The sequence below is a fragment of the Saimiri boliviensis genome, chromosome 1 (assembly GCF_048565385.1).
Source record: "Saimiri boliviensis isolate mSaiBol1 chromosome 1, mSaiBol1.pri, whole genome shotgun sequence".
In the NCBI taxonomy this organism is placed as follows: Eukaryota; Metazoa; Chordata; class Mammalia; order Primates; family Cebidae; genus Saimiri; species Saimiri boliviensis.
In genome coordinates this window covers 268,577,738-268,598,514 of record NC_133449.1, presented here as the reverse complement: position 1 = coordinate 268,598,514, position 20,777 = coordinate 268,577,738, and the positions used below count along the sequence as shown (strand labels likewise).

The 20,777-nt window shown below is 42.8% G+C and overlaps 1 protein-coding gene across 3 annotated transcripts in view; it reads right to left on the bottom strand.

The window, feature by feature from the left end:
* Positions 1-1,508: 1,508 nt before the first annotated feature.
* The window catches only part of ADAMTS12 (ADAM metallopeptidase with thrombospondin type 1 motif 12), a 364,104-nt gene continuing 344,835 nt past the window's right edge, over positions 1,509-20,777 (bottom strand). For all 3 annotated transcript variants that reach the window (XM_074386716.1, XM_003936214.4, XM_074386709.1), the window contains exons 22-24: positions 17,817-17,960; positions 12,878-13,037; positions 1,509-5,639 (exon numbers count right to left, since the gene is read on the bottom strand). In XM_074386716.1, coding sequence (XP_074242817.1) covers positions 5,461-5,639; positions 12,878-13,037; positions 17,817-17,960 — 483 coding nt within the window. In that variant the 3' untranslated portion in view covers positions 1,509-5,460. The remainder of the gene's footprint in view (positions 5,640-12,877; positions 13,038-17,816; positions 17,961-20,777) is intronic.

Sequence of the window (20,777 nt, the reverse complement as noted above, 5' to 3'; positions counted from 1 at the left end):
CAGATCTCCAGCTGCTTGTCATAGGGGTTTGCGGATGTGAAGGATAGGAATACCCTTTTTCCATTTGCACCCAAGACATGCTCTCCAGCCCAGCTTCATGACTACTGAAGCTATTTTGAGCTGGCTGATTATGTGTATTCTCAGTTTGATTTAAAATCTCAATTAGAGGAGGATGATTAATCCAAACCCCTAACATGCCAGTTTTCCATTTTGCTTGCTTTTGACTTATTGCCCCAGCTCTAGGATTGAAATACCTGTGTCCCCAGGGTCTGGTCTAAGACTCTTTTGAGCTGTGCTCATTATCATGTATCCCCTTCAGCATCAAGATTCTTTAATCAAGCTGGTGTGCTTTGAACCCTGATGCATTTTTTGTTCTTTTGAGGTTTTCTGACCTACCCCATCAGTCCTTTCGAGAAGTCTGAATTGTAGGGAAAGCTTGGTTTTACTCAACCAAAATCCCCTGCTACTCACTATAAGGTAATAATTATTTTAGTGCAGAGTTTTTCAACTTTGGAACTATTGACATTTTGAGCCAGATAATTCTTTGTTGTTGGGGAGATGTTGTCCCACAGAATGTTCAGCAACATTCTGGGCCTCTGTTCACTAGATGCCAGTAGCTCTTCCTCCCTCCCGCACTGCTCAGCTGTGAAAACCAAAAATATCTCCAGACATTGTCAAAGATCTCCTGGGGAACAAAAATCACCCCGAATTAAGAGCTACTTTTCTAGTGGAAAATGTACCTAGCATAGTAGGGGCAGAGTACAGTAGAAAACAGACCCTGGCAGGGTCAGGGGAGGTGTCTCAGTGGAGGCAGCATTTGAGCTGGATTTGTAGTATTAGAAAGATCTGGTAGTCACAGATAGAATAATTTTTAAGGTATAAACAAGGAGGTATTCACGGCTCTCTGCAATGCCTTCTCGACCAAAATCACATTTCCGACCAGTCCCATTTATGCCCTCAGACATCATAGGGATCATCCTGGAGAGGACTGGCTCTTCCATACCTCAGTGATTTTGTTTATTCCAGATGAGTAGATTCCATCGCTATATGTACAAATTCTACTTTAATGAGTTGCCTTACTATACTGAGCTGTGCACCATTTTTGAATAAGGATTGAATTTCCAAAGCAAATTCCTCTAGAGATGAGTCATTTTCTCTTAAGCATTAAGCCTGCACTTTGGATAGATGAAGGAGTAGGTTATGCTGTGAGCAGCATGGATGTTTCTAATTCAGTGTTACTGGGAATTTTAGGCATCACTTCAGATGATCATATGGTGGACTGTGGCAGTTGCTGCACATTCATGAGAGGAGACAGGCTCACCTGGGATGTGACTCACCTGGTGATGTACTGATCTAGCTGTAGGGTAGAAGGGAATCTGGAAGGAGTGTGAGAGGAAAAAATGGACAGCATCCTTCCCCAGGTTGCTAAAATCTGTAGTAACACTGGTGGGTGGTGGGAGTCTCACAGCAGGGGTAAAAGAATCACACGGAAACATCAATGACTCTGGCCATTTATTGATGCCACACAAAGGCAGGCTATGATTACAGTTTGGTTTTAAGTACTGAGATACCCACTAAGGTACCCCTTGAGGAAGCTGGGGAAAGGGAACTGGCAAAGCAGCACACAGATGCAGGGAGGGCAATGGGTTGGGCCACGTATGTCATATAATAATTTTGGAGGACAGTGATGGGTAGGATTGTGCTTCACCCAGCATATTTTTTAATAACATAACTTAGAATAATAATACTTGAATTAGCAGTATAGACAACAGGAGTAGCATCAAATATGTCAGCTAGGTTGTAGCACCAGGCAGTTCATGTCATGTGATCTCTCCCTCAAAAGTAAATCATTGTGGACTGAGCACAAGATACATCGTCCCAGAGATTCAGCTTGAGTCAGAAAGGAGAAGAGCTAAGACCTGCACTCTCTGGAGCAGCAGTGTGCAGCTTTCAGAGTTTGGAAGATTTTAGTCAATTGAATGGGATGTTATTATCTAAAACAATAGGATCCCTCACATTGTGTTTCAGATACTGGCTGAAGGTTATCAGAAGCATTCACTGACTCTCTGAAAGCATCACAGCAGGATGTCAGCGGAGACTTGGCTGTCTCAGGAGATTGGACGGAGGTGTGCTCTTGTTTAAGAAAACCCATCACAAAACAAAGCATTCCTACAAAGGAGGCACTGAAACAATTTCCTGATTTAAGAAAGTAATCACTATTCAGTTTCTTGGAATATTGTTCTCTCATGGTGTGTTTAATTACATTTTTATGTTTAAGAATTACATTAACCCACAGCTTTCCAGAGAAGAGCTAAATATACTACTGTGAAAGACAATGTAAACCAAACTGGGTTTTAGAACGTTAATGTAGTTAAGCACCAGATCTTGCAATGGCCCTTTCTATTTCATAGAGAGGTGTATCCAGTGTCTTCTGATACAATTCTTAGTTACTTGCTCCAGTGAGAAGAAGGGCCTAGATAAAGTAAACCAACAATTCTGCTTCATGTCAGCACCCAAGCATCAAAGATGTGAAGACACCATGCAGGTTCCCGCCTTTGGAATCCTCCTGTTGATCTGAGTCCCCTCTTGTACAGCAAGCACTGGGACCTGTCAAAATACTGATGACTCATCGCTGAGTGATCACCAAGACAACAACCAAAAGGACAGATGATACCAACAGGACAGAAAACAGCAAACCCTGTCTTCATTGTGGAGTCCAGAATGATGGATATCATACAACTATCTTACAACATAGCTCCAGTACAGGAAGCAAATATCCATGGCAAATAACTAGAGGCCAATTTTCTGCCTTTGAGAAACCTTAGAATGGAGCACCCGGCCAAACCTTCTCCATGTGTCTACCATCTTCTCCACCACATGGGTTGTAAATAACATGGTCCATTTTGTATACTGAGAAATTTGGCCTAGTTTAGTTGTTAGAGGTCAGTAGGAATCTGAGTTTCTTCCTGAGTTTTGTAATCCTGGTCATACCCAGGTCTCTGATGACATGTATTTGACTCTAGGCTAATACAGTACCAGGTTAAATCGATCTAGCTTACTAAATGAATCCCTCTGAAAGCCTACACTACACTTCAGGGACAGTCATTGCAAACTGCCTCATTAGTAAATATCAGATTCTCCTTCACTCATGTCACTAACAATTTAAGTGTCTTCTATCCTTAAAAACCATTATTTACCAGAGGCTGCCATTGGCCAGCAATGTTTAAATTTAAAGGCAGAGAATACAATAATGTAATTATCATTTAGAAATAAATTATCTGGCTTTAGGTAAACATTTCTACTTTCCTCCTGTTTCTGGTCTATCCTAAATTTCATTCCAATCCCACTGTTTTATTTTCCACAGGAATTCATGAGAGTAATACATATTAATAAAAATAAAAAGCGCATAATATAAAATCTTTTTTTTTTTTTTTTAGACAGAGTCTTGCTCAGTCTCCAGGTGCCAGGCTGGAGTGCAATGGCATGATCTCGGCTCACTGCAACCTCTGCCTCCTGGGTTCAAGCAATTCTCCTGCCTCAGCCTCCCGAGTAGCTGGGACTACAGGCGCGCGCCACCACGCCGGGCTAATTTTTGTATTTTTAGTAGAGACGGGGTTTCACCATGTTGGCCAGGATGGTCTCGATCTCTTGACCTCATGATCTGCCCACCTCAGCCTCCCAAAGTGCTGGGGTTACAGGCATGAGCCACCGTGCCTGGCCCGTAATATAAAATCTTAAATTCAAGGTACCCAAGCAATAAAATTGACATTGGTCAGCAACATTACATGGTTAACAGAAGATGTATATACAGAGTTTTATGTACACTTACCCATTTGTATGCCTATCTATGTTTATGTTAGTTCTGCCACCACCTAGATATTAGCACCATTTTTAAATAGCACCATTCTGCTGAACGGATAGGTAAAGGGAGACATGGGACATTGTGTTCCATGATGAGTGTTAAATATATCTGCACATGAGTCAGAAAATATGCTCCATCACATGAAGGCCACATCCTTGCTTTTCTCCCTGTCAAGAATCGGTTCTGAGATCTTCTTTCATTTGAGGCTTATGTCCCTCCACCCACCCACCTACCCTCTTTCTCTGGGTTCAGTTCATGTAAGTCCCTTCCTTAGAAATCATTTTGTCTAGAAATGTGCTCTGAATTTGAGGCCAAGCCTACTTAGATTTCTGGTGGGAGGTAAGAACATCCGGAACAAGCATTCTAACTTTCATTTCAGTTTCTTTGGACTCTGATTCGCCTGCTCTTCCCATGGTGAAAACTAACTACACTGTGGGTACACTGAGGAGTAGATCCTTTTTATTTTACTTTTTAGAAGTGTTTTTCTCTAGATTAGAAGTTTGTACTATGTTCCTGTACTTAGTACAATTTACCTGGTTCTTTGAAATATTTCAATATGGGACCTCAATTTTCCAACCTGAGGGGAGGTGAGAACAGGTGGCAGCCTTGGAGCTGGTCATAGTGGTCTTTGTGGATACACTCCCTGCAGCAAGACGGTGGTGGGACCTGAGCTCGTGCCTCCCACAGAGACTATACAGAAGAGAGGAAGGCAGCTGGGAAGACTCATTTTCCCTTCTGCGAAGGAGTGTGTATTTGCCAGGAAAGTTGGAAGAATAAAGGCCCACAGTTCCTTTTCTATATTAGTAAGAAATTGATTTCTACTCATTTGCTTTTTAAGAGTTTTCACACAAACGATCTTCAAGCCAGCAGTGTTTTCTGTGTAAGTGACCTAAATCCCTTAGGGTGTGTTTCCCATGCCTGTTTCATCTTAGTCTAGTGCCTCAAGGTTGGCAGGAGACTCTAGGCAGCCCAGATACGGAGCCCTACAGGGATGGAGGAAGAGACTGAGAGATGTAACAGCATTTTCTCTTCCTGCCCCAATTGAACACGGGTGAAGGAAGGAGTCCTCTGCCTGGATGAATTAAAGGAATGTTCCCAAAGCTCCACCGTGACATTTTAAATAGCAGCTGCCCCAGGCAGGGAGGAAAAAACAAAACAAAACAAAAACACAAAAAGGTATTCATCAAGCTAAATTAAGAAGAGTATTTGTCCCCTGGGTAGGTGTGGCTCTGTTGCCTGATACTCTTGAGGTAGTTGGGGGAAAAAGATGGTCTCTTTGCGTTCATCTTTAAGGGAGAACAAAAATACATTTCACCAATCTGTCTAACCTGGCACCTTTCCCAGGAGCTAGTCCCAGGTGCTGCCTGATTCTTCTAGATATTTCACCTTTCAATCAGGAGCAGCAAGTATGGCAGCCCAGGTCTCCTGTGAAGGACATTTTGTGACTAGAGGAACACAGTGGATTTTGTTTCATTATGACCCAAAGCTGAACCTGAAATATATGAAGCAAAACCTCAATGAAGCAGCTCCCAGAGCTAAAGCATGTCACAGTCAGCAGGCTGCTGCAGTCCATGGTGGAAGGTGGCTTCCTTCTGGGCTTAGTGGGCTTTGGGCTTTTGGAGCAACCATCGCTTTCTTTGCCTTTGGGTGTGGGTGATGTGTGTCTGGGGACATGAGAAGCAGCACTGCACCCTCACGGTGGGCACAGAACATTTCTTCATGCCTTTCAGTGTCTGGCAGAAACTGGCTGACAGCTTGTCCTTGGTGCAAAGTAAATCTGTAGAAGGAGGAGAAAAAGAATAAGAAAAAAGTCCAAAGCTTATCTTTGTAGATATATGAGCACAACTTCTATGAATGTAAGACTTTATATATCTACCAAGGAGCCATAACAATTCATAACAATAGATGGTATCTATTAAACATGTGTTATACATCAGACACCGTGCAAAGTGTTTATGCTAACCTGAATTATCAGTCACAATTCTTCACTCCCATGTCATTGTGTGATACAGAACACTCCACCTTGCCATGGCTGCCTGGTGGGTGGAGAATCCTTCCCAACCACTTGCCTTTGGGTTCAACTCTGTGACTTGCTTTAGACAATGGGATCCTGGTAGACACGATCTGTGCCGTGACTTGGAATGTGCAGGAGGACAAGCCTTCCCTGATGAGCTTCTGCTGTCACCATAAGAACCTGGCTTGTGCAGCCACCAAGGGGGATAACAGACACACGGGGCAGATCTAGACTCAATCTATAGTTAGCAGTTAAGGCCAGCCAAAGCCAAGCTCAATCACCTGAACCTTGGCCGACCTACAGATGCTGAGCAAAATATACATGATGCACATTACATGAAAAAGACACATGCACACGCATGTTTATAGTAGCACAATTTGCAATTGCAAAGATACGGAATCAACCTAACTGCCCATCAACCAATGAGTGGATACAGAAAATGTGGTATATATATCCCAGGGAATACTACTCAACCAAAAAAAAAAAAAAAAAAAAAAAGGAAAGAAAAAAAGAAATGAAATAATGTCTTTTGCAGCAACTTGGGTGAAGCTGGGGGCCATTATTCCAAGTGAAGTAACTTAGGAATGGAAAACTAAATATACGTTCTCATTTATAAGTAGGAGCTAAGCTATGAGGACTCAAAGCATAACAATGATATGATAGACTTAGGGGACCCAGGGAGGAAACTTGGGGGTGGTGAGGAATAAAAGACTACATACTGGGTATGGTGTACAGTGCTTGGGTGACAGGTGCACTAAAATCTCAGAAATCACTGCTGAAGAATATGATTTTTGTTATCCTCCACAACTATTTTGTTACCCCCAAAACTATGGAAACTAAAACAAAGAAAAAAAATACATGACTGTAGTTTGAAACCCCTGAGTGTCGGGGTGCTTGGCTGTGCAGTACTGCTGCGGCTGTAGTTTTAAACCCCTGAGTGTCGGGGTGCTTTGCTATGCAGTGTTGCTGTGGCAATGGCTGAATGCAGGGTTTTCCATGCTTCGCTACATTTAATCTCTACAGCACTGCTAGCAAACAAGCATTTTTTTCCATTTCGCAAACCACAAAAGTAAGGCCTCAAGCACTCAAGGGCTTGTACAAGGTCGTCCGGCTGATAACTGGCATGGCCAGATCTGAACACAGGCAGTCTTAACTCTAGAGCTCATGCTCCCATCAATCATACTATTCAGAGCGTCAAGCCAACCATCAGTCAGCAAAAGAACCAGTGCTTCCGGAACGAGTGAGGGATACAGACATATAAACTGTGATCACCACCCTCCAGAACTTTACCACGTAGATGAAGGCAGATGACGTACAAATAATTCCCAGAGTAAGTATACAATTAGTCATCTGCGTTCTACCCCTTGTTCTTCTCTAACTAGCTCTGGGCAAGCGTGTCCCTTAATTTTCTTGGCCTTGGTTTTCTCATACACGAGTCAGGGAATGATACTGGGTTGCTTAGGGATTGAACGATACTCCATACTGGGTTGAACGATACTCCACACACTTGTATGCGTGGTACTCAGATGGCAACTGGACCACAGGTCCTGGATCTGAAAGAAATTCAATCAGATTTTTTTGTCTAGAAAGTGAAATTGTTTTATGCTTGCCTTGAGTGCCTCTCGGAGCTCTCGTCTTTCTTTCTCTTTTACAGAGAAAATATATTCATCGTTCTGAAGAAAAGCACTTTCATAAACAGGCCACTGTCCTTTGTAAATAGAACAACCAGGAAGGGTAGAAATGGAAATAATATCCTCTCCATCCCAAATCTGTGACAGTATCTTTGCCTCTCTATGCTTTTTTCAGTTTTAGATCATAAAGGCAAAAAATACTTTTTATCTCCTCAGAACACCGTATTCTCTCAATTGTGCCTTATTTTTCTGAAGAAATGAATGTTTTCTGTTAGCTTCCAGAGTCCCGCTTGGTGCTCAAGTTATAAGTGCTCTTAGGAATTGGTTAACATAATGCTCCTAGAACCCAGAACCTCAGTCTTCATCTTTCCTCCTTCAGGCCTCTTTTTAAAGCCTCTTATAAAAACCCAGCCTCTCCTAAAACCCCACAGGAAATTGCCTGACACCCTTGGAAGTTTCAGAGAGAGCACATGTTTCTGTTTTTTGAGATCGAGTCTCCCTCTGTTGCACAGGCTGGAGTGCAGTGGCCTGGTGTCGGCTCACTGCAACCTCTGTCTCCCGGGTTCAAGCGATTCTCCTGCCTCAGCCTCTTGAGTAGCTGGGATGACAAGCATGCACCACCATGGCCGGCTTTTTTGTATCTTTAGTAGAGACGGGGGCTTCACCATCTTGGTCAGGCTGGTCTTGAACTCCTGACCTTAAATGATTTGCCTGCCTGGGCCTCCCAAAGTGTTAGGATTACAGGCGTGAGCCACTGCGCCCGGTCTTGTTTTTCTTTTTGTTTTGCATTTTCTCCTCAAAATTCAACTTCAGAGAGTACATGTTTTGGCCAAGCATGCCTCTTGTGGAATATCCCTTCAAGCTCTTCATCTCCCGCATCCCAGCAGAGAAGTAGGTGTTCTTCACGGGGCCGGGGCTGTACCTGTGTGCACTGCTGGTCGGAACAAGGCAAGGCTTTCTTCCCAGGCTCTGGGAAGCCGCCTGGCAGGGTAGTCCAAGTATCACACAGCCACCCCAGTTTCGTAGCCAGCCTCTCCTGAAGTCTCTGTGGATGGAGGCTGGAGAGGGCACAGGCGGGGCGGCTCTTTGCCCCACAGTCTTGTTGCTGTGAGTCTATGAGTGCTCTGGGGCTGCTGTCCAGGAGAAAGACAGAGGAAGCAGGAGGCTCAGCTGGCAGCCACTGTTCCACAAAGCTTCTTCTGGCAACACGTGAGTCCTCTCTGTCTCCACCTCCAAACAGGCATTCTTGTACTACACACTTGGACACAGCATCACACTCTCTCTAGAATTGCTCTGTAAATGGAGTGTGAGCCTTTTCTGCTAAGGGCTAAAGTTCGAGCTCTCAAAGGTGTCTGCCATAGTAAAAAGGACCTCTAGGAGGCCTCCAAAGTCTTTTCCCCTGTTGTGGGTTGAACTACGTGGATCCTTTGAAACGTACCCCAGAGTTGAAGTCCTCACCCTTTGTATCTCTGAATGTGACCTGATTTGGAAGTAAGATCTTGGCAGATAGAATTATGAAGTCAAGTAAGATGAGGTCCCTCTGAATTAGGGTGGGCCCTTCATCCAACACCAGTGGTGTTCTTATACAAAGAGAAGAGACACAGAGACAGATACACACACAGAGGAGGAAAAGCCATGCTGAGACACAGACACCGAGAGGCAAGATCGCCAAGTGGTAATGAAAGCAGAGACTGGAGTTCAGTTTCTGTAAGCCAAAGAATGCCAGTGATGACTGGCAACCGCCAGAAGCCAGGAGAACGACTGTGGCCCTGTCAATACCTTGATTTTAGACTTCTAGCCTCCAGAACTGGGAGGGAACAGATTTTTGTTATCTTTGGTCACTTAGTTTATGATAGGTTTGTTAATGGCAGCATGAATATGTGTGCTTGTAGTCAAGGAAGCTAATACTCCCCTTTTTCCATGTAATTAGAAAAAACACAGATACAAGTTATTAAGCATTTACCACATACTAGGCAATGTTTGAGATATACTATACCATTTGATTGTTGCAGAAATCAATAGTGTGGGTGTGTTTATTCTTTTAGTAACTGAGGGTTCCAGAGAAGCTTAGCAATTGACACAACATCACACAGCTGGTATATAGATAGTGCTGCTGGAAATTAAATGTTGTCTCAATAGCTCCCAAACTTTGCCTCTGAGAGAATGAATCTCTTGGACAGTTGAGGGGGCAGGAGAAGATCACATGAATAGGTCTTCTCCGCCCAGAACCTCTTCTTTGGCTCAACACAGGAGGACCACCTGTCAGATTAGGTCAATGTCCAAATGACTGAAAGAGACTCAACCATGCCTGGAATCCTCACATGCTCTTGGAAACCATGAGATTAACAGCCTTTCTTTTCAATAGTCCTTGGAGCCTGGATACATGCTAGGTTCTGGAACCCCACTGTTTGAGAGTGGGGGGCCCGGAAGGAAGAGTGGAGGATGAGAGTGGCCTCTAGTGGCAGTCTGTGTTCCAGGACTATATTTAGCAGCTCATTTAGATGATGACTGTGAGCCCAACATCATGACAGGGCTCGATTACATCAGTTCTCCCTATTGCTGTGAAACAATGAAGGCTTGTTGTGCTCATCAGTCAACTGGATTCCACTTCCAAAGTACACGCAATGCTTATAATTATGGGCAACTTGGAGGGGAGATCCCAAATTGCCTCTAGTGGTTCAACAGAAACCACACTTGGAAACTTAAAGGGAAACTTAAAGAAACTTATTATGCCTATATCTTTGTTGTCAGCTGTGTTATCAGGGGATAATATTTTGTTCACCAAAGAATCTTGAAAAACAATTTTAATGTTGTTGACAAACAGTTTCCATGACTTTGGCCTCTTTGAGGCCAAGAACTATCTTACTTATGTCTTTATCCTCAGCTCTTAGCACTTCTCTGAGACAGCTTGTGATCAATAATATTTTGTTGAATAAGTGAATGAATGAGATCCTATTCATCTGGCAGAATATCCTTTAGTAGAAAATTTACCGACTCAAATGTTCATTTATATCAACATTGGATCTAAATACTATTTCCTTTTTTTTCCCCTGCCTTTTCTACCCCTCCTCAAATTAAAAACAATAGCAGCAGCAACAACAACATCAAAACCACCCCAGGAATAGTTGCCTTAAAGGTTTTGCTTTTGTTTTTTAATCAATATGAATGTAATGCTGAGAATAAAGCTGATACTTGGTAAATGAATTTTCTTGATTTTTTTCCCACGTAGATACGTAGAAAGGGTTCTGTAGGCCCTAAAATGGAAATAGTAGTTCCAATTTAGATTTTAAGTCATAAAAACTTCAGATGATTTCTAAAAGAAGTAAAATGACATGGGGGAAACCAAACCTTACATGAATTCATAACTGATATTACAAAATATACTTAGGAGTATGTTATATTTGTTGCGACAGCTGATTGACAAGAATCTGGGCATTGAATGAATATTTTCAAAGAATTTTAGAGAATTATATGGGTCAGGGTGGGTGGCTGGTTTCTTAAGGAATTTCTTGCAACTGCTCTTTCATTTCTCTTCTATGCGAGTAGCATGGCTCTGCCTTCAAAAGAAGCTAGTAATTAACTTTCGTTGCCCTGATAATTGTCAGTGAGTGGAACTCATTGTTAAGCACATCAATTGCCAGCCAACTATTGGTCACCGTCTATTCTGTGTGAGATTTCAAGATGGAAACTACCATTTATGCATTTAACTCTGTTTTGATTATTGAAGACTGTATTGTCCAGCAATAGGACAGTTAAAGACAACCTACATATAATTCAAAATAACAAGCCCTAACACTAGGCATGATTAACCAGTGACTACTTCAGTTATATAAAAAATAACACAACATAGAAGGGATTCTATAGCCTCAAAAATTTAAAGTATAGTACCATAGAAGGTGATGAAATGAAAGGAAAAGAGTCTCAAATTGGTGCCTTGGTCTAGAACAAGGCGCTTCTCAAACGTGGATGTGCATGTGAATCACCAGGGATCTTGTTAAATGAAGATTCCAATTCAGTAGTTCTAGAGTGAGGCCTGAGAGCCTCAATCTCCCAGGAGATGCCAATTCAGCTGGTCCAGAGACCACATTTTGAGAAGCAAGAGTCTGGAAGATATTAATAACACCTTTGAAAATGAGCTCTAAGTAGCTTCTTCTGGAATTTTAAGTAAGGACAGTGAAAGCCACCCTTAAGTGCAAGTCAGTAAGAAGCTACATGTGGTAATCATACCTAAAGCATTTCTTTGCTCAGTGCATTATGATCAGGATTTCCAGACCAGATCTCTCTCCTGAACTCCACACCTGTATAGCAAACGAATCACAGGACACCCCTCCTAAATGGCTTACAGATTCCTTAACAAACAAGTTCCAAACAGAACTCCTTACCTTCCCTGTTTCCCAGGCTCTTGTTGGGCTTCCTCTCTCAGTGCATGGTAGCCTCATCTACTCAGCTGCCCAAGTCAAAAATATGGGCATTAGCCTTTCTCTCCTTTCTCCCGGCATGATGGACTATAAAATATTTCCTTTAATGAGCTCCTGAATGTACTCTTCTATCTGTTTTTAATTTAACGTAGAAAGTTTACATGTCAATGAAGCCCAACCTATCAGTGGAATAGACCTTACAGGTCATGGCTGAACCCACTCAGCCTATAGGAGCTCCTTTGTCTCTCACACAGAGAGCCTCCTGCAAATTCACTTCTCCTGGGGTAGCCCTTGGCCAATGGCTCGAGAGTGTGGGAGTGTGGATGTCTAGCTTGTCGACTCAGGAGGAGACAACTTGGGGTTGTAACTTGTGCTCTGGAGCTGCCTGCAGGACTAGGCTGAAGCTAGGACTCAGGTTTCTGAGAAGGCACATGGCTGTGTCTCCTCCCTTTTCCATTTGGCTTACTTCACTCCCTTAATGATCTTCCCTGGAAATATTTACTTAATGAATCCCTTGCACACACATTTCACTACTTCTGGGGAACCTGGCCTAAGACAGTGGTACTGGATTTCCAGAGAGGACCATTTCACACTTGACTGGGTTCCTGAGAAAGCCTGGGATATCTCTCAAGACATCTTTGAAAGCATGGAAGTAGTTCTCATCCATATTGGATGACATCAGTGTAAACATGCTTAGAGATAGAAAATGGTATTTTATGATAGTCAATACATGATAATAATAATAAAAGAAAAATGAATGAGGTACTTTCTCAAGAAGTTAATATTCAAACCTCACCAAATCAGATAGCTTATTTCCAGGGTTGCTGGTTTGCCTCTTTAAATTAAGAGTCTCGGTTCAGTAAAAGAAATGTAAAACTGTCTACAAAGTGAATCATGCAGGATGACATTTGTGAAAAGATCTCTTTCTCCCTGAGCAAACCCGTTCACCCACCAGCACTCTTCTTGCAGGCCTGCTGGTTGCATTTTTTAAATTCTGGAGGTCTGGGTTCATGATCACACAGGCATCGGTCTTGGTCTTCGGTTTTATTGCCCTCTGAGGGCACACAATGGACAGTTCTCTTCTGAAAGCCACCTCCACAGGAAGTGGAACACTGAAAGAGAGGGTGAACAGAGTCAGAAATCCTCCCCACGACTCCCAAGGAAACACCAGGAGAGCACCTCCAACCCCACTGTGGTCAAAAACGGAAATGTCTAATTAACCAGAAACCTTTTTGAAGGAGTCATAGAATAAAGGCACTAAGAATTTGCAGATGTGACTTTAGAAAGAATCTATGCTGTAGGTGGTATGGCTTAAATTTGGCTGAATTTATTAGGTTCTCTGCAGAACGTGCTCTTCTTTCACACATTTGAGAATGTCCGGATGCCTCTCATCACATGGCTACAGCACTGGACTCCAGGAACCAATGTTAGTGCCGTGGGACCCAGCCGTCTAGCCACACTTGATTGGACTAGTGAAGGTCCCTGCATCAAGCTGGGCCAATCGGTCACTTCTTTGGGAATCTGAATTGAGACTCAGCAAGAGATTCCATCTAAGGCTGAAATTGGAAAACTCTGGTGTTGTTGGCAGCCACATTTCCTGCCAAGCAGAAGAAGTGAAAACCAGATGGCGGAAAAGGTGATTGGAATGCAGCATGTGCTTAGGAAGGAACGGGAATGAGGGAGGCATTGCCCATGGGGCTCACACCCTTGGTTCTAGCTAAAACTCCCAACCCAAATATTCATCTTTGCATCATGAGTATATGGAGCAAAAGAGATGGAGGGAGGTTGAATTGCAAGCAAAGTAGAATAAAATTTCAAATCTGGGTTGTGGTGCCCCAGTCTGAACTAATTCTGATTTGGGGCTGCGGATTGGATGTGAGGAAAAGGGGTGGAGCTACTAGGACAGCTGAGCATTGGGTAAAAAGAGAAGTGGGAGGGAAAGACCCCGGTGGCATAGAGAGAATGTGGAATGGGGGTAGAGACAGGGCTGAGCATGGAGGCTGGGGAAGGAGAGCCGCAGCAGACCAGCTCTGTGCCTAGCCGTCCTCTCAAGCCCTTCTAACCATAAGATTCCACTGCAATGTCATGATCGCCCACCTGGCAGCAGGAGGGAGATTCGCTGGCCTGTGGAAGCAGTTTACATAAGATTCTTCAGGATGTAAGAAAATGTCCCTGAAATTACCACATATACTCTTTTCTTAAATTATTATCTTTTGAGTAAAATATATAAAACATAAAATATAACATTTAAACTTTTTTTTTTTTTTTTTGAGACAACGTCTGGCTCTATTAGCCAGGCTGGCAGGCAATGGCACAATCACTGCTCACTGCAACCTCCCTCTCCCAGGTTCAAATGATTCTCCTACCTCAGACTCCCAAGTAGCTGGGACTACAGGTGTGTGCCACCACACTCAGATATTTTTTTCTTCTGGCACACTCGCTAAGTCAATTGGAAGTTTAGCCGTCTGTTTCTAGATTCTAATTTTCTTTTTGTTGTTGGGGGAGCTAAAGATCAATCAGCATAATTTTACAGATTCCAAAATGGTACGAATCCATCTCTGCTCTTGTCTCCTGACCCCATCTTTGTCATTGTGAGTTTGTGCCATTGTTAGTGTTTTATCTCTTCTGTCTATTCAGTGGAATTTTGAGAACAAAGGCAAATGTGTATGTTCAATCCATAGCTTGTATAGTTTCACCTAATAATAGATCATGGAGGTTATGAGTGATTCCAAAGGCTGGTCTGGTAGGTGTTAACGACTCTCCCACCCCTGCCCCCCATTCTTTGCTCTGAGCAATTTGTGAATTCCTGACACACACTCTTCTAAGGAGCTTCAACCCATGTCCACCCCGATAGACTCACCTGGAACTCCAAGGGGAGACTTAAAAACATTTCTCTCACAATTTTTTCTATCTTCCATGAGATTGTTTCCCTGAATGGGCCCAAACTTACAGCATTTTTATGACTTCACATAATATCACGTCTTCTCTTTCAGAGGTCATGCTTGCTTTGATCAGAGATACCTTAGAGCTCTGAGATATTTATGAAGAGCCTAGTCCTGAAATACATCCAGGCAGCTGGGGCAAGGCCTAGCAGGAGTAAGCATGGCCTCTGCTCAGGCCCATGTGGCTGGAGAAGGCCGCTGCTGCCTTGATGTTAATAATGAATTTTGTGAAGCTCATGGCTATGCCAGGCACACAAATCTTGCTCATATCAGTGATTATTAGTCTGGTAGCTATTTATTGGGTGCCATTCTAACAAAGGGGCAACTGTTAAGTAAATATGATCAATCAACTTGATGGACTATTACTATAAATAAAGGGTTAACATTAGTCCTGGTTCAGAGTACTTGGAGAGAAAATGACCTTGAAGTACAGTTTCCTTGGAAACTACAGAGTTAAGGTAAATGCAAAAGATGATGACTGTCTTGTCTACTAGGCAATTCCTGACCGTAGGACTGTTCCCTACTGGAGGCCTGTGAGTTGGCATGTGGCCTTGGGCATGTGTGGCCAAAATAGTTTAAAATATTGGCAAGAAACTGAGGCTGAGGCTTCTTTGTGTCAAGGTGGCCTGTGTGCACCTTGGCTCTCATTTCTTGCCACCCATATGTACCATGCTTGACAGACAAGGAAGCAAATGAAGTTATATCCTAGGATAGTTACTGAAATTGTATCATTGGGGAGCAACCTTCTGCACAGGTGAGGCTATTGTGCCTAATATAATTCCTGCTTGTATCCTTCTTACAGCTAAATGAATTTAGTGTTAGAGTCAAGCCTATTATGTCTCACATGTCTGACTCCCAGTAGATCGCCAATTTGACACAGCATTTGAGTGAATCACAGCCGAGCTGGTGCAACTATGCAGCTATTAAGAATGAGAATTACAAACAGTATAGCAGCCTACAAATAGCTGGGGGCATTATGTTGGGCAAAATACTGCATTCCTGTGTGTGTTGTAATTACAACCATCAAAACTTACATGCACAGGAACAAGTTACTTTATAAAAGTGTTAGTAGTTGTGGTGTTAGTGTATCAGACCATCTTGGGTCCCCTGTCTCCCAGCTCCTGGCCCTAGGATCTGCCCCAGCTGAGGTGGCAACTGACTTTCTGAAAGCGCAACCCAGTGGCCTTCACCTCATGCCCTGTGTGTTAGTCTGGTTTCACACTGCTATAAAGACATACCTGAGACTGGGTGATTTATAATGAAAGAGATTTATTTGAATTACAGTTCCACAGGGCTGTGGAGGCCTCAGGAAACTTACAATCATGGTGGAAGGGAAGAGGCATGTCTTACATGGCAGCAGGTAAGAAACAGTGCTGAGTGAAGTGGGAACAGCCCCTTATAAAACCATCAGATCTTGTGAGAACTTACTATCACAAGAAGAGCATGGGGTAACTGCCCAGCAACCCACTCACCTCCCACTGGCTCTCTCCCTTGGCATGTGAGAACTACAATTTGAGATGAGATTTGGGTGGGGACACAGAGCTAAACCATACCACCATGTCTCATGCCTCCCCGCTTCTGACCAGGCTTTCTTGTTGCCAGTGAGACATGAGACACAATGGGGCTGGCTCAGTACCCATATCTGGACAGCTCAGAAGTATGGAGATATTAGCCCTCTAAAGGGAGACTCCATCAATGGGAGACAGGAGCCAGTGGATAAGTCTTCTCCCTTCCTACGCTTCCCTCCTTTCCTGGATAAATTGCCATAACACGCAGTCGTTCACACAGTTTCTAGAAGCCTTCCTGTGAGAGTCAGCAATCAGTTGCTCCTGACACCAAGCGATGGTCAGTTAGGTAAGATAATCAGTCTAGTAACGCACTACTTCATTTTTGATTCTCCTTCTTCTCTGCCTCCTTTCTCTTTCCTATCATCCTTGCTTCTCTGGCACTGAATTTCCTAATAAAGTGTTAGATTTTTTTCTCGAGGCTCTATTTTATAGGGAACCCAGGATAAGACAAGTCAGAATGATGGCAGAATCTGTCCATGGGAGAATTTTCTTTATTTCCTTTTTCTGAGATGGAGTCTCACTCTGTCACCCAGGCTGGAGTGCAGTGGCAAAATCTTGGCTCACTGCAGCCTCCTCCTCTTGGGTTCAAGTGATTCTCTTGCCTCAGCCTCCCAAGTATCTGGGGCTACAGGCATGTGCCACCATGCCTGGCTAATTTTTGTATTTTTAGTAGAGACAAGATTTTGCCATGTTGGCCAGGCTGGTCTTGAACTCCTGACCTCAGATGATCTGCCTGCCTTGGCCTCCCAACGTGCTAGGATTACAGATGTGAGTCACCACACCTGACCAGAATTTTCTTTATTTTCAATATCACTGATAGAGTGTTATTTACGCAATAAACAAACTTAAGGAGAACAATACCCTTTTCCTTCATTTACAGTTAATTATTTTGTTCCACCAAACAGGCCACCCATCTGGCAAACTGATCTGTGGGCTGACAAGAGGCCTGAAACTCACTAAGTCCGACTATGCCTAAAGCTTTAGGACAAATGCAACTCTTTGCGATAGGAAAAGCCAGAGCATCCAAGGTGCTGGGTGTAAAATAGCTGTTTCTTAGGCTGTGTGCCTCTGGAATAACTTGGATATTTAATCTTGTCTCTCTTGAAAGTATTTGATCTTTTCCCTCTGAACTCAAGACCCATAGCAGCCATGGGTCAACTTTTAGCAGACTTAGAGGAAAGAATACTAAAACCAAAGTATATAGAAACAAACCGTAAATCAGTGAATGCACTAAATATTACAGTGAATATAGATTATTTTTGTAATCAAAAGAAAATGCATGTTATTTTATTTTATTTTTTTGCTTAAGCTTAGTGGCAAGAAACTATTTTTTTTTTTTTTAAAGCTAAAGTAAAAACAAGCATCTATAACTGAGTCTTACCAGGTCCCAGTTCCCAGTGGCCCAGTGACAGCAGAGGTGCTCATTGCAGGACATGATGGATGTGGGCCTTTTTGTCCAGTCACAGAGGCCTCCTGGGCAGAACACTCCTCTCTCCTGAACTCCGCCCCCACAGGACCTGGAGCACTGATATACAGCAGTGACAAAATCAGGTAAAAGTCAGGAAGTTCTTCCCTTACAATGTTCAATGATAAGGAAAGAACTTTGTACTGTGATTTTTGTTGTGTATGGTGTTATTAGGAATATTGGTATCTGCACTGCAATTTATAGCATTCCTGCAGGTTCCTTACAATGACCTCTCACTATTTAGAGAAACTATGGGGAAACGAGAATTAAGGAGAGGTAGAAATATTGAGAAAGCAAATCTTGACGATACGAGGAAACAAAAAGTCAGAAGATGCCAAATAGTCTGATGTTAAATAATAGGTCGAAAGGAAGGAATTTTGTTTAAAAACCTAAATGAAGGAGAATTCCAGAATGGACATTATGTTATCTGCATCTTGTCTTCTGGAGCAAGTTTTTAGAAGCAGAAATGTAAAATGTAGATTTTGTATAATGATTATCCCTGACAGCCCAAAAGGGGAGTACACGTTGGAATACCATTTGGTTTGCCTCCTACTAAAATGAGATTCAGCCTTCCTTTTCCACTGCATAAAGTTTTAGGATTAAATTTGTCCATAGTAGGAGTAATAAAATGGATGGGTTTGCTCAAGACTCAGATGTATTGGCTGTAATACTCGCAAAATAAATTCAAGATGACAAGTCAGATTTCTAAAAGGGTACAATTCTGAACCATGTCAGGTTTTTGGTTCACTAGAATAATTCTATAAGATGCATTATCTCATTTTCATGAGGTTTTCAGGAGGAAATAAAATAATTCACGAAGAATATTTGAAAAGTTCTTTGAGTATTTTGAAAAGCACTTTGAAAAATCTTAGTTTTTAGTGTGATTACAGCAATAACAACAACACGATAATTATGGTTGTCTTACAAACATCATGTCCATCACATCAGCCAGTGTGTGTGTGTAGTACCATAGGAAACAGGGGAATTATATGCAATTAACCTTTTCTGCTCAGTAAAGGAAATAATCAACTAATGTAGTACCCTCACAATATTCCAGCTTTGAGAATCAACATGAACTTTTCCCCACTTATTCAATCTGTTTTTAACCCCATCTGAGGAGAGAGGGAGAGGAATTCCATATCTGGGATTCTTGTGCACACCTACCTATGATTCAGCACCACCTGGCCAAGTAATTTCCAGGAAACGGGGGTAAAAAAAAGTGGTTCTCAAATGCTCCTCAGACCAGCAACTTCAGCATCTTCTGAGTGTTTGTTAGAAATGCAAAATTTCAGGCCTCACCTCAGATCCCCAAATTGGCCACGCTGGGGATGGGACCCATCCATCTGCGTGTTGACAAGCCCTCTAGGTTGTCTTGCAGCATGTTAAAGCTTGACTACCACTGGTGTAGAGATGGTCCCACAGCCAAAATGCACCTGCCATGGAGGGTAGTCAGGGCGGACTGATGCTTGTCAAATGGATTTAGAACATTCCCAGGATGACAGCACCATGAGCAGGGAAAGTACCTAAAGATGCCCAATCCCTTAACAGCAGCTCCGGGTACTCAACTGACTTTTATATTTTCTATCTCTACTGCTGCTTAAGGGGGAACTCTACCAACTTTGTTGTTTGCTCAAAACAGGGTAATTTAGAAAGAAGAGTGGCAGAAGGGATTCAGGGAACAGGCTTCTGATGGGGATCCTAGAAGCTATTGAGGAAACAGAGAGAATTGATCTTTTTCACAACCAGAAAGATTTGATTGCTCATCTTTGATCACCTGCAAATGCCACTTCTCTGACAGGGCAATCTAAGCTCCTCTGAATTCCTGGATTCTGGAAGCTGCTGCCTGAACAGGTCCAGGCCAGACTCAGCACATATGGAGAATTTGGAGATCCAGGTTCAGAGCCCGGGAGCAGCAGATGCTCCATGTACTCCAGAACTGGCAGCGGAAGGAAGATGAAGAGGGGACAGTGGTGGCTGCTGCCCCAGAAGGCTCTAGGTAGTGGCCCAGAGACTTAGGAATCAGTGTGGATGCTTGGCCAGTGGATGGTAAGTAACTGGGGGCTCAGTCCTTCACAGGCTTTGACACTAACTCTGTAGCCTCAGGTTGGAATTCTCTGCCTTCGCTTCACTGGCATATGGTAGGTGCCCCTCAAAGTTGTTATTGATTCATTCTTTCTCCTTAGTTCACTCTCTGCTCAATGCCCATTGGGCTGATTTCCATAGAATAGCAGGATCAAAGATAGGCAATCAAATCTTTCTGGTTGTGAATGCCTTATGTTTAAATTAAAACTTCATTTGTTTTCTCATTGTGTGTCTCTACCTGCGTCTCAATTTCTTCTTCTATAAAATAGGATTAAAAAGGCCTACCATCCAGGTCATCCAAGTATTATTTACTTGGTTTAATTGTCTCCATTAATTTTACTAGGCAAAGTGCCTAGCTCCTGGACACACTCAGATATGCCAGGTTCCTTTTTTTATTTTTTGGTCTTCTTTCTATCATTCGTGGATGTAGTTGGGAATATGTTTTAGCTGTTGAGACATTTAAATATTTGCCTGTTGAAAAATAAGATCATCATACTTCGAAGAACTTTGGCAAAGTAACCTTGTTTTCATGTGTCAAAGTAAAACCAAGACCCAGCAGAGCCAGGGCCCTCACAAAAGAGAGGACACACACACACACACAAACACACACACACACTCACCATTTGTACAATGATCAGAGAGATGGAAGAGGTGAAACTCTAATATTATACATACTGTGGAAAAGACAGGGCTGTTTCTCTCAGAGAGCCATGTTGGGCTCTGTCTGTAAATGGCTCTCATCAGAGTCGCCCTTGTTTAAATCATCCCATTGTATTCATTTCTCCAGCAGGGATA